The sequence below is a fragment of the Rhamphochromis longiceps genome, linkage group LG3 (genome assembly GCF_057381845.1).
Source record: "Rhamphochromis longiceps isolate RC_006_pf linkage group LG3, R_longiceps_female_GT1.1, whole genome shotgun sequence".
Taxonomy (NCBI): Eukaryota; Metazoa; Chordata; class Actinopteri; order Cichliformes; family Cichlidae; genus Rhamphochromis; species Rhamphochromis longiceps.
Genome location: NC_140559.1, coordinates 64903648 through 64917881, shown reverse-complemented (window position 1 = coordinate 64917881; position 14234 = coordinate 64903648). Strand labels below are relative to the sequence as shown.

Here is a 14234-nt window from a genome sequence, read left to right as displayed (position 1 = left end):
TTAGTTTATTTGATCTAAAACTTCAGTGCACGGTTGCAGGGATCAGCTGACACAGATCGCTCGCACAGGCTGGTTAGTTATTTAATGGTTTCAGGTTAGTTTATTTGATCTAAGACTTCAGTGCATGGTCGCAAAGATCAGCTGACACAGATCCCTGGCACAGGCTGGTTAGTTATTTAATTGTTTCAGCTTACTTTATTTTCTGTAAAACTTCAGTGCACAGTTGCAGGGATCAGCTAACACAGATCCCTGACACACGCTGGTTAGTTATTTAATGGTTTCAACTTAGTTTATTTTCTCTAAAAATTCAGTGCACGGTTGCAGGGATCAGTTGACAAAGATTCCTGGCACAGGCTGGTTGGTTATTTAATGGTTTCAACTTAGTTTATTTTATCTTAAACTTCAGTGCACGGTCGCAGGGATCCGCTGACACAGATCGCTGGTTAGTTATTTAATGGTTTCAGCTTAGTTTATTTTATCTAAAACTTCAGTGCACGGTCGCAGGGATCAGCTGACACAGATCGCTGGTTAGTTATTTAATGGTTTCAGCTTTGTTTATTTGATCTAAAACTTCAGTCCACGTTCGCAGTGATCAGCTGACACAGATCGCTGGCACAGGCTGGTTAGTTATTTAATGGTTTCAACTTAGTTTATTTTATCTAAAACTTCAGTGCACGGTTGCAGTGATCAGCTGACACAGATCGCTGGTTAGTTATTTAATGGTTTCAGCTTTGTTTATTTGATCTAAAACTTCAGTCCACGTTCACAGGGATCAGCTGACAGAGATCTCTGGCACAGGCTGGTTGGTTATTTAATGGTTTCAGCTTAGTTTATTTGATCTAAAACTTCAGTGCACGGTTGCAGGGATCAGCTGACACAGATCGCTGGCACAGGCTGGTTAGTTATTTCATGGTTTCAGCTTAGTTTATTTGATCTAAGACGTAAGTGCACGGTTGCAGGGATCAGCTGACACAGATCACTGGCACAGGCTGGTTAGTTATTTAATGGTTTCAGCTTAGTTTATTTGATCTAAAACTTCAGTGCACGGTTGCAGGGATCAGCTGACACAGATCGCTGTCACAGGCTGGTTAGTTATTTAAATGGTTTCAACTTAGTTTATCATAAAAAACTTCAGTGCACGGTTGCAGGAATCAGCTGAAACAGATCGCTGGCACAGGCTGGTTAGTTATTTAATGGTTTCAGCTTAGTTTATCTAAAACTTCAGTGCACGGTTGCAGGGATCAGCTGACACAGATCGTTGGCACAGGCTGGTTAGTTATTTAATGGTTTCAACTTAGTTTATCTAAAACTTCAGTGCACGGTTGCAGGAATCAGCTGACACAGATCGCTGGCACAGGCTGGTTAGTTATTTAATGGTTTCGGTTTGGTTTATTTTATCTAAAACTTCAGTGCACGGTTGCAGGGATCAGCTGACACAGATCGCTGGCACAGGCTGGTTAGTTATTTAATGGTTTCAGCTTAGTTTATCTAAAACTTCAGTGCACGGTTGCAGGGATCAGATGAAACAGATCGCTGGAACAGGCTGGCTAGTTATTTAATGGTTTCAGCTTAGTTTATCTAAAACTTCAGTGCACGGTTGCAGGGATCAGCTGACACAGATCCCTGGCACAGGCTGGCTAGTTATTTAATGGTTTCAGCTTAGTTTATCTAAAACTTCAGTGCACGGTTGCAGGAATCAGCTGACACAGATCGCTGGCACAGGCTGGTTAGTTATTTAATGGTTTCGGTTTGGTTTATTTTATCTAAAACTTCAGTGCACGGTTGCAGGGATCAGCTGACACAGATCGCTGGCACAGGCTGGTTAGTTATTTAATGGTTTCAGCTTAGTTTATCTAAAACTTCAGTGCACGGTTGCAGGGATCAGCTGACACAGATCCCTGGCACAGGCTGGTTAGTTATTTAATGGTTTTAACTTAGTTTATTTGATCTAAAACTTCAGTGCACGGTTGCAGGGATCAGCTGAAACAGATCGCTGGTACAGGCTGGTTAGTTATTTAATGGTTTCAGCTTAGTTTATCTAAAACTTCAGTGCGCGGTTGCAGGGATCAGCTGACACAGATCCCTTGCACAGGCTGGTTAGTTATTTAATGGTTTCAACTTAGTTTATTTTATCTAAAACTTCAGTGCACGGTCGCAGGGATCCGCTGACACAGATCTCTGGCACAGGCTGGTTAGTTATTGAATGGTTTCAGCTTAGTTTATTTGATCTAAAACTTCAGTGCACGGTTGCAGGGATCAGCTGACACAGATCGCTGTCACAGGCTGGTTAGTTATTTAAATGGTTTCAGGTTAGTTTATTTGATCTAAGACTTCAGTGCATGGTCGCAAAGATCAGCTGACACAGATCCCTGACACACGCTGGTTAGTTATTTAATGGTTTCAACTTAGTTTATTTTCTCTAAAACTTCAGTGCACGGTTGCAGGGATCAGCTGACACAGATCGCTGGTTAGTTATTTAATGGTTTCAGCTTTGTTTATTTGATCTACAACTTCAGTCCACGTTCGCAGGGATCAGCTGACACAGATCTCTGGTACAGGCTGGTTAGTTATTTAATGGTTTCAGCCAAGTTTATCTAAAACTTCAGTGCGCGGTTGCAGGGATCAGCTGACACAGATCCCTTGCACAGGCTGGTTAGTTATTTAATGGTTTCAACTTAGTTTATTTTATCTAAAACTTCAGTGCACGGTCGCAGGGATCCGCTGACACAGATCGCTGGCACAGGCTGGTTAGTTATTCAATGGTTTCAGCTTAGTTTATTTGATCTAAAACTTCAGTGCACGGTTGCAGGGATCAGCTGACACAGATCGCTGTCACAGGCTGGTTAGTTATTTAAATGGTTTCAGGTTAGTTTATTTGATCTAAGACTTCAGTGCATGGTCGCAAAGATCAGCTGACACAGATCCCTGACACACGCTGGTTAGTTATTTAATGGTTTCAACTTAGTTTATTTTCTCTAAAACTTCAGTGCACGGTTGCAGGGATCAGCTGACACAGATCGCTGGTTAGTTATTTAATGGTTTCAGCTTTGTTTATTTGATCTACAACTTCAGTCCACGTTCGCAGGGATCAGCTGACACAGATCTCTGGCACAGGCTGGTTGGTTATTTAATGGTTTCAGCTTAGTTTATTTGATCTAAAACTTCAGTGCACGGTTGCAGGGATCAGCTGACACAGATCTCTGGCACAGCCTGGTTGGTTATTTAATGGTTTCAGCTTAGTTTATTTGATCTAAAACTTCAGTGCACGGTTGCAGGGATCAGCTGACACAGATCGCTCGCACAGGCTGGTTAGTTATTTAATGGTTTCAGGTTAGTTTATTTGATCTAAGACTTCAGTGCATGGTCGCAAAGATCAGCTGACACAGATCCCTTGCACAGGCTGGTTAGTTATTTAATTGTTTCATCTTACTTTATTTTCTGTAAAACTTCAGTGCACATTTGCAGGGATCAGCTAACACAGATCCCTGACACACGCTGGTTAGTTATTTAATGGTTTCAACTTAGTTTATTTTCTCTAAAAATTCAGTGCACGGTTGCAGGGATCAGTTGACAAAGATTCCTGGCACAGGCTGGTTAGTTATTTAATGGTTTCAACTTAGTTTATTTTCTCTAAAACTTCAGTGCACGGTTGCAGGGATCAGCTGACACAGATCGCTGGCACAGGCTGGTTAGTTATTTAGTGGTTTCAGCTTAGTTTATTTGATCTAAAACTTCAGTCCACGTTCGCAGGGATCAGCTGACACAGATCTCTGGCACAGCCTGGTTGGTTATTTAATGGTTTCAGCTTAGTTTATTTGATCTAAGACTTCAGTGCACGTTCGCAAAGATCAGCTGAAACAGATCGCTGGCACAGATCCCTTGCACAGGCTGGTTAGTTATTTAATGGTTTCAACTTAGTTTATTTTATCTTAAACTTCAGTGCACGGTCGCAGGGATCCGCTGACACAGATCGCTGGTTAGTTATTTAATGGTTTCAGCTTTGTTTATTTGATCTAAAACTTCAGTCCACGTTCGCAGGGATCAGCTGACCCAGATCGCTGGCACAGGCTGGTTAGTTATTTAATGGTTTCAGCTTAGTTTATTTGATCAAAGACGTAAGTGCACGGTTGCAGGGATCAGCTGACACAGATCGCTGGCACAGAAAGAAAATATCTCCCTGTCATTGGCTTTCATTTGAAAATGAAATTAGAATGACAACATGTTAATATGCTTGCAAATTATTTTAATGGGTTGATAAACATTTGTGGAAGTGCCGATGTAGGGCAGGATGCTTCCTACACCTGTGGCATGCACTTGTGTTTCTGTAAATGAATTGCTTGGACGAAGCGTTTTCCACAGTTATTACAGGGGAATGGTTTTTCTCCTGTGTGAATACGCTGGTGCATTTTCAAGTTCCCTAAGTGAGAGAACCTTTTTCCACACTCATCACAGGGGAATGGTTTTTCTCCTGTGTGGGTGTATTGGTGTCTTTTCAAAGGACTTCGGTGAGTGAAGGTCTTTCCACACTCTTCACAGAGGAATGGTTTTTTTCCACTGTGCCCAAACTGATGCACCTGAAGATGAACTAACTGGGCAAAGCTCTGGCCACACTGATCACAAGAATAGGGTTTTTGTCCAGTGTGCAGACGCTGATGGACCTTCAAACTTAATAGTGTTTTGAACATTTTCCCACACTGCTCACAGAGGTATCGTTTGGTGTGAACTTTTGTGCGCAGATCCAGCTGTTCTTCAGTTGAATCTACCCCCTTCTTATGGTGAGGTCTTCTTTGCATTTTCCCGGTCTGTATATAAAGAGAAAGAAGAGATGGACAGAGTAACAACAATCTACAACCATTTGATCTGATAGACTTCCTCCTTACAAAGACTGAGGTGTTGTGAAAAAGTGGAAATGGGAAATTACTGAAGAGTTGTTGTGTCCTTCTTTCATAAACTCCTCCCGCCAGGTGAGGGATGAAAAACGTGTTTGTAGTCAGAAGATGTTTTGATGCAGTCAGCATGCTCATTACCCCAACAATATTTTGCATATTAATTATACATGTTTTTTACCCATTTATATGTAACTTAAACAGGCTATTTACAAGTAAGCAAAGTAATCCTGTTCACACGTCACCAAATGCATACACAAACCCACTATTCAACAACGGAAACTCTGTGCTTCCCCATCTGATTCCATAATTGGAGTCAGCAGGGAAACTGCAATTTTAGTGAAAGGTAAGTAAAAATATATCCTGGCTGTACCTGTAATGCCAAAAATGCTAAATTAACTGTTCCCCTGGCCCCTTTGGGAACATTTTTATGTCACTGTGAAGTTTACCTTTCACCTTCACATAAGATAAGATAAGATAAACCTTTATTAGTCCCACACATAGGAAATTTGTTTGTTCACAGCAGAAAGTGGACAGTAAAAAGTTAAGAGCAGCAAAGTCTACTCTTCATTCTATCAGAAACAGTTATCACAGCTCGTACATTTTCTTTTTACACATATATGTAAGCACTGAGCCAAATTTAGTAATGCCAACACATTAAAAGAACAACATTTGTCTCTTATGTATGATACATCTATATATACACTGTAACAGATACTTGTCTTTGAGTGAAGATTTAAGGTGATATAAATAAATAACTGCAACTTGAATCTTTACTGAAGCTCAGTATTTGACACAGAGTTCAAACTCACTGCTGTAATAACTAATAATGATTAATATAATAACTATAATATTGGCCATATTATAGTTACATTACCAAAGTGAGATGATTTTAGTCTCATGAACAACACTATCTAATTGTTATTTACTAGCTAATCTTAAAATGACTGTTCAGTACAGAAATGAAGCCCAACAATCATGTTTGTACAGTCCTGTGGTCTCAGCCTCAGATTCAGAGCTCATGTAGAAACAAATGTACAAAATATGTTCTCCTTCATTTCTGTCAAACAAAGCTGTATGAAACGTTTCCAAGCCTCGCACTTCCGGCCTTAACGGTCTTTGAGTACGCGGACCTTGAGGACCGTTAAGGCTGCGTACTTTAAAGCTGCAGACCCCGAATTGGGATACAGCCTTAACGTCGTTTTCCTTCGCTATTTAAATTCACAAGCACTACATAATCTCATAGTGCCACCTACCTGGCATTCCTCGGGATCAGCAGTTAATTTTCATGAGGCAATTTTAGGTGGGTTACACTTGGAATGCCATGTCTCTTCCTTATCTAATGTGTCACGTTAAAGTGACTTACCTCTGCCACTGTGAGCATTTGGCTGCTGGTGTTACTCAGTGAATCAGCTCTGACAAACATAAAGATAATAAGTTTAGAGAAAAATTATCCAAATACTGCCTTAAAAACAACAATGATGTTAAGACTTCTCATCCAAGCACATAAATGAAAAACAACATATGTACCTTTAAAATTTAGCTTGAAAATATGATTAAATACTTTAAAGTAGCAATAAGAAAGATAATCAAGTTAGATACTACAAATTTACAGACATTTCGTCTCGTGTTTGTGCCTAGTTTTAAAGATAAACTGGACCTGAAACATGAATTCAATTGAAAATAACACAATTAAAAGGAAAAAAAAACACTGAATGTCCTTTGATTTACTAAAACTACCACTGACCACCAGTTTTTTTCTTACCCTTGGCATGTGAGGGACATTTGTTTTGGTCCTGCTTAATGCTTGCCTTCACTGAACTCTGAGAGATGCACCAATGGTTCCCATGGTATCCAAAGCTGACTCCACTTCATAAGGTTCCAGAAGTGAATTTAAAAATCAACACCAAGTATTTAATGAACCACAAATCCCAGCAGGATAACAACCACTGGTGTTTTTTCCTCCAAACTTTATTTATTCAAAGTCATAAACAAAACAAAATAATAACTAACAACGAAATCAAAAATGACATAAAAGAAATAAAACCCACTCAAACTCATTATTGAACAAAATCAGTTACATTTACATTTCATCTTGTCAGAATATAATACACACAGCATATTAAATTCAACAAGATGAAGGTGTTCATAGTGTATTTGTATTGAGTATTACATAAGATGTATGTAGTTTAAACTCAACTTAAACTCTAACAGATCAACAGATCATGCATTTATAACAGCTCTCCACACAGCCCTTTCTCTAGCATTTTATTTTCATTCATTTTCACTTTCATTAGCAGATGTAAAGAGGGTTTTTTTATATATATATCTTATTAAAAGCCCCTCTGATATGTTATATATATCTATAAAAAAAAATCTGTCTCGCTCATGTCTGCAGTAGGCTCACTTAGCATAGGGGGTCTAGCCTCAGGACCCTTACTGGATACAGACATCCCAGGCGGGAATGAAACTTGCGATCCTCGGCTCCAAAGGCCTGTAGATATATAAAAAAAAACACCCAGCACGCCCCTGCGGGCGGTTTATCCTTCAAGCTCGGGTCCTCTACCAGAGGCCTGGGAGCTTGAGGGTCCTGCGCAGTATCTTAGCTGTTCCCAGGACTGCGCTCTTCTGGACAGAGATCTCCGATGTTGTTCCCGGGATCTGCTGGAGCCACTCGCCTATCTTGGGAGTCACCGCACCTAGTGCTCCGATTACCACGGGGACCACCGTTACCTTCACCCTCCACATCCTCTCGAGCTCTTCTCTGAGCCCTTGGTATTTCTCCAGCTTCTCGTGTTCCTTCTTCCTGATATTGCTGTCATTCGGAACCGCTACATCGATCACTACGGCCGTCTTCTTCTGTTTGTCTACCACCACTATGTCCGGTTGGTTAGCCACCACCATTTTGTCCGTCTGTATCTGGAAGTCCCACAGGATCTTAGCTCGGTCATTCTCCACCACCCTTGGGGGCATCTCCCATTTTGACCTCGGGACTTCCAGGTTATACTCCGCACAGATGTTCCTGTACACTATGCCGGCCACTTGGTTATGGCGTTCCATGTATGCCTTGCCTGCTAGCATCTTGCACCCTGCTGTTATGTGCTGGATTGTCTCTGGGGCATCTTTACACAGCCTGCACCTGGGGTCTTGCCTGGTGTGATAGACCCCAGCCTCTATGGATCTTGTGCTCAGAGCTTGTTCTTGTGCTGCCATGATTAGTGCCTCTGTGCTGTCTTTCAGTCCAGCTTTGTCCAGCCACTGGTAGGATTTCTGGATATCAGCCACCTCCTCTATCTGCCGGTGGTACATACCGTGCAGGGGCCTGTCCTTCCATGATGGTTCCTCGTCTCCCTCCTCTTTCTTGGGTTTCTGCTGCCTGAGGTATTCACTGAGCACTCGGTCAGTTGGGGCCATCTTCCCAATGTATTCTTGGATGTTCGTTGTCTCATCCTGGACTGTGGTGCTGACACTCACCAGTCCCCGGCCCCCTTCCTTCCGCTTAGCGTACAGCCTCAGGGTGCTGGACTTGGGGTGAAACCCTCCATGCATGGTAAGGAGCTTTCTTGTCTTTATGTCAGTGGCTTCTATCTCCTCCTTTGGCCAGCCTATTACCCCAGCAGGGTACCTGATCACGGGCAGGGCGTAGGTGTTGATGGCCCGGATCTTGTTCTTACCATTCAGCTGACTCCTCAGGACTTGCCTGACCCTCTGCAGGTACTTGGTGGTTGCAGCTTTTCTTGCGGCCTCTTCATGGTTCCCATTCGCCTGCGGGATCCCCAAGTACTTGTAACTGTCCTCTATGTCTGCAATGTTGCCTTCTGGTAGTTCAATCCCCTCAGTTCTGACTACCTTCCCTGACAAAAAAATAAAAAAAAATAAAATTATATATATATATATATATATATATATATATATATATATAATTTTATTTATTTATTTTTTTTCTTTCCCCGCTCCCCCCTGTGGGCGGTCAATCTTATATACATATATATATATATATATATATATATATATTATTTTATTTTATTTTTTTTTTTTTCTTTCCCCGCTCGCCCCTGTGGGCGGTCAATCTTTCAAGCTCGAGTCCTCTACCAGAGGCCTGGGAGCTTGAGGGTCCTGCACAGTATCTTAGCTGTTCCTAGGACTGCGCTCTTCTGGACAGAGATCTCCGATGTTGTTATATATATATATATATAAATATTGTCGAGAAAAACATCTTATTTTACTGTCACTATATATCATGCATAAAGCACCGTCATTATTTCATCATTACTTCATTAGTCTGCATCACTTATCATCAGTTTATCATGTATCATTTATCATTTATTTCAGAGCACGCAGGATAAAACCTATTCTAGAAGTAATACTCTATGATGTGGCGAAAACACCAGCAGAAGCTGTGGGTCCAGTCAGGCCCCAGTAAAGTCATATGAGGACACGGTGAACTTTTGTTGGCCGGAAATGGACACTCTCACACAACTACACATTCTACACACTATTGGTTAAGTTCCCAGAAACCCGGAGTGGAAACATCTGGAACATGTTGTTGTTCTTAGCCATAGAAGGACATAGAAGTGAGAACTGACTGATACTTATCATGTGACTTGACGTCATCATTGCAATAAAAACCTAGTGAAGAGACTGTTCGGGGGAGATCGGCTCCAAAAGGCTTGTGATGCTCATCTTCCCCATATGTACATATGTATAATAAAAATCACTATTTTGACATCTACTGAGAGACCATGCAGTCGTTTTGTCTCCTCCTCAAAAACTCGAATCATGACAATATATATATATATATATATATATATATATAAGCAAAGACTCACAGCCTTGGCCAGCCGCTTGAGGAGGTACACCAGAGAGATAGAAGGCAGGAGAATAAACCAGCTGTTCTCCACAGAACCAGCAAAGGTGTACTCTCAGTGGCAAGGGAACAATAAGAGAACAGCACCACCAAGGCTGGAGACGGAGCAATACTGGAAGAGCATATGGGAGAAGGATGCAACCCATAACGGCAATGCTCAGTGGCTAGTGGATCTGAGGGCAGACCACAGCGACCTCCCTGAACAGGGTCCAGTAACCATCACAGTGGCAGATATCCAAGAAAGGGTCTCCAGTATGAAGAGTTGGACAGCACCAGGGCCCGACATGGTTCACGCCTACTGGCTGAAGAAGCTGACTGCACTCCACGAGCGTCTGGCAGCACAAATGAACCAGCTGCTAGTTAACGAGAGACACCCGGAATGGCTAACTGAAGGCCGGACGGTCCTGATCCCCAAGGACCCCAAGAAGGGACCGGTCCCCTCCAACTACCGACCAATAACCTGCCTCAGTACTACATGGAAGCTCCTGTCAGGCATCATATCGGCTAAGATGAACAGGCACATGGGTCAATACATGAGCGGGACACAGAAAGGAATTGGCAAGAATACCAGAGGTGCAAAACACCAGCTACTGGTAGACAGAACAATCAGCCGAGACTGCAAGACCAGACTGACCAACCTGTGCACTGCCTGGATTGATTACAAGAAGGCCTATGACTCAATGCCCCACAGCTGGATACTGGAATGCCTAGAATTGTACAAGATCAATGGGACCCTAAGAGCCTTCATCAGGAACTCAATGGGGATGTGGCGTACAACACTAGAGGCCAACTCCAAGCCCATAGCACAAGTTACCATCAAGTGCGGGATCTACCAAGGAGATGCTCTGTCCCCACTGCTGTTCTGCATAGGCCTGAACCCCCTCAGTGAGATCATTAACAAGACTGGCTACGGATACCGACTACGGAACGGAGCAGTTGTCAGCCACCTCCTGTACATGGATGACATCAAGCTGTATGCCAAGAGTGAACGAGACATCGATTCACTGATCCACACTACCAGGCTATACAGCAATGACATTGGAATGTCGTTCGGACTGGAGAAGTGTAGTCGGATGGTAACAAAGAGAGGGAAGGTAGTCAGAACTGAGGGGATTGAACTACCAGAAGGCAACATTGCAGACATAGAGGACAGTTACAAGTACCTGGGGATCCCGCAGGCAAATGGGAACCATGAAGAGGCCGCTAGAAAGGCTGCAACCACCAAGTACCTGCAGAGGGTCAGGCAAGTCCTGAGGAGTCAGCTGAATGGTAAGAACAAGATCCGGGCCATCAACACATACGCCCTGCCCGTGATCAGGTACCCTGCTGGGGTAATAGGCTGGCCAAAGGAGGAGATAGAAGCCACTGACATAAAGACAAGAAAGCTCCTGACCATGCATGGAGGGTTTCACCCCAAGTCCAGCACCCTGAGGCTGTACGCTAAGCGGAAGGAAGGGGGCCGGGGACTGGTGAGTGTCAGCACCACAGTCCAGGATGAGACAAGGAACATCCAAGAATACATTGGGAAGATGGCCCCAACTGACCGAGTGCTCAGTGAATACCTCAGGCAGCAGAAACCCAAGAAAGAGGAGGGAGACGAGGAACCATCATGGAAGGACAGGCCCCTGCACGGTATGTACCACCGGCAGATAGAGGAGGTGGCTGATATCCAGAAATCCTACCAGTGGCTGGACAAAGCTGGACTGAAAGACAGCACAGAGGCACTAATCATGGCAGCACAAGAACAAGCTCTGAGTACAAGATCCATAGAGGCTGGGGTCTATCACACCAGGCAAGACCCCAGGTGCAGGCTGTGTAAAGATGCCCCAGAGACAATCCAGCACATAACAGCAGGGTGCAAGATGCTAGCAGGCAAGGCATACATGGAACGCCATAACCAAGTGGCCGGCATAGTGTACAGGAACATCTGTGCCGAGTATAACCTAGAAGTCCCGAGGTCAAAATGGGAGATGCCCCCAAGGGTGGTGGAGAATGACCGAGCTAAGATCCTGTGGGACTTCCAGATACAGACGGACAAAATGGTGGTGGCTAACCAACCGGACATAGTGGTGGTAGACAAACAGAAGAAGACGGCCGTAGTGATCGATGTAGCGGTTCCCAATGACAGCAATATCAGGAAGAAGGAACACGAGAAGCTGGAGAAATACCAAGGGCTCAGAGAAGAGCTCGAGAGGATGTGGAGGGTGAAGGTAACGGTGGTCCCCGTGGTAATCGGAGCACTAGGTGCGGTGACTCCCAAGCTAGGCGAGTGGCTCCAGCAGATCCCGGGAACAACATCGGAGATCTCTGTCCAGAAGAGCGCAGTCCTGGGAACAGCTAAGATACTGCGCAGGACCCTCAAGCTCCCAGGCCTCTGGTAGAGGACCCGAGCTTGAAGGATAAACCGCCCGCAGGGGCGTGCTGGGTGTTTTTTTTTTTTTTATATATATATATGTCCAGCTGGGATAGCCTCCATTATCATTAATGGAGCTCCAGTGGAGAGCGTGCAGTCCTTCAAGTATCTCGGTGTCAACATCTCCTCAGACCTGACATGGTCTGCCCACATTCAGGTCCAGACCAAAAAGGCTAGGCAGTGCCTGTACAACCTACGACAACTGAGGAAGTTCAGGGTCTCTCCAGTGATCCTCAGGACTTTCTATACAGGTGCTGTGGAGAGATGTGAGAGATTTTGAAGGACCCATCCCATCTGTTGCTGGGATGGGACGGGTGCCCCCCACCCCCCTATTATCCTTAAGTGACTGAGACAGGACTCATTATCATATTCAAATCAAATCAAATCAAATCACTTTTATTGTCACATCACATGTGCAGGCACACTGGCACAGCACATGCGAGTGAAATTCTTGTGTGCGAGCCCCACAAGCAACAGAGATGTGCAAACACAACAACACAAACGAGCAAAATACAAGAATGGCCAACCTGAAACTAATAAATATATGTACAATATATAATAGTGTATGCATTTCTGGATGTGTATACTAAATATTTTCCTACGAGTGTGTGTGTGTGTGTGTGTGTGTGTGTGTGTGTGTGTGTGTGTGTGTGTGTGTATACACATTTTTACAAATTAAATAGTAAAAATAAATAAATAAATAATAAAAATAATAAAATATATAAAATATACAGAGTTGAATATGTGCAAAACAAGTGGCATTTATATACAGTGTGTAGTGCAGTGCATATATTCTCATATCATCCTGATTCTTCTGGCCTCGCTATAGCACATGACATTTTAACACCCTTCCCACACAATGTGCACAAGATGTAATTTTCCATATTGTTTTATTTTATTTTATTTCTATTTATATAATGTACATAACTCACCCACTTGCAACACATAATGTCCTCTTTGTATATACTCATTCACTGTATATAAAGTTCTGTCTTTCTCTTTTTTTCGTTGCACAGTCGAGGAGTGTATCAGGTCACATTTCACTGTGTGTTATACCTGTATAGCCATGCACGTGACAAATAAAGAATCTTGAATCACATTTACTCTGGGCCTTCTTGATGTGATGTTCTTCTGCTTCCCTGGCCACTGTGTCTGTAGGGATGGTGTTCACTCTATGTTGCAGCGTCCTGGTGACACCCAGTATATGCTTCAGTGGATGAAGAGAGTCAAACATTAAATTCTGATCTGTATGCGTAGGTTTACGGTACACATCAACTTTTAAATGTCCCAGATTACTGATGAAAATCTCAGCCAGATGAACAGAATCAACCTTTTAGGAGTGTGGATAAAAGTTTGTTAGGTTGCCAGCTGTGCCACGTTTTGATCTAGTTGCCAAACCTGGAAACCTACAATCCATCAGCCCAAGTGTTTCCTGTATAATCTGTTTATACAGAATAAATATTACAGAAAGAAGTATTTTCTGTTCATCAGAACATTTTGTCTCATCAAAATATTATTTGTCAGAAAAATGAAATAAATCCAATGAGTGAAATGGTCTAAAAATTATTTTAGACCATTTTAAATTCATCCATTTGCTTCAGCTTATCCTTTTCAGGGTTGCGGGGGGCACTGGAGCCTATCCCAGCTATCTTAGGGCAAGAGGCAGGGTACACCCTGGACAGGTTGCCAGTCTGTCGCAGGGCTACCACACAGAGACAAACAACCATCCGTACTCACATTCACTCATGGATTCACACTTATGGGCAATTTAGATTTTTCAATTGACCTATCCCCTCTAACTGCATGTCTTTGGACGGTGGGAGGAAGCCGGAGTACCTGGAGAGAACCCACACAAACATGGGGAGAACATGCAAACTCCACACAGAAAGATCCCGGCTTGATAGTGGAATTGAACTCAGGACCTTCTTGCAGGTAACTGTGCTACCCCATTTTAAATCACACTAAAATACTATTAGTGTATTTGAGTGCATTGCTGACCACTATTAATCATGTGCTTCATAACATGAGCCAAGGTGTGAAAAAAAGTGTGGGTCATTATCACCAGAGG

The 14234-nt window shown here is 43.1% G+C and overlaps 1 protein-coding gene across 1 annotated transcript in view; it reads right to left on the bottom strand.

The window, feature by feature from the left end:
• Nucleotides 1–4295: 4295 nt before the first annotated feature.
• Nucleotides 4296–14234, bottom strand: part of LOC146675746 (uncharacterized) — a 179664-nt gene continuing 169725 nt past the window's right edge. The window contains exon 3 of the mRNA XM_085401186.1: nucleotides 4296–4665. Coding sequence (XP_085257312.1) covers nucleotides 4296–4665 — 370 coding nt within the window. The remainder of the gene's footprint in view (nucleotides 4666–14234) is intronic.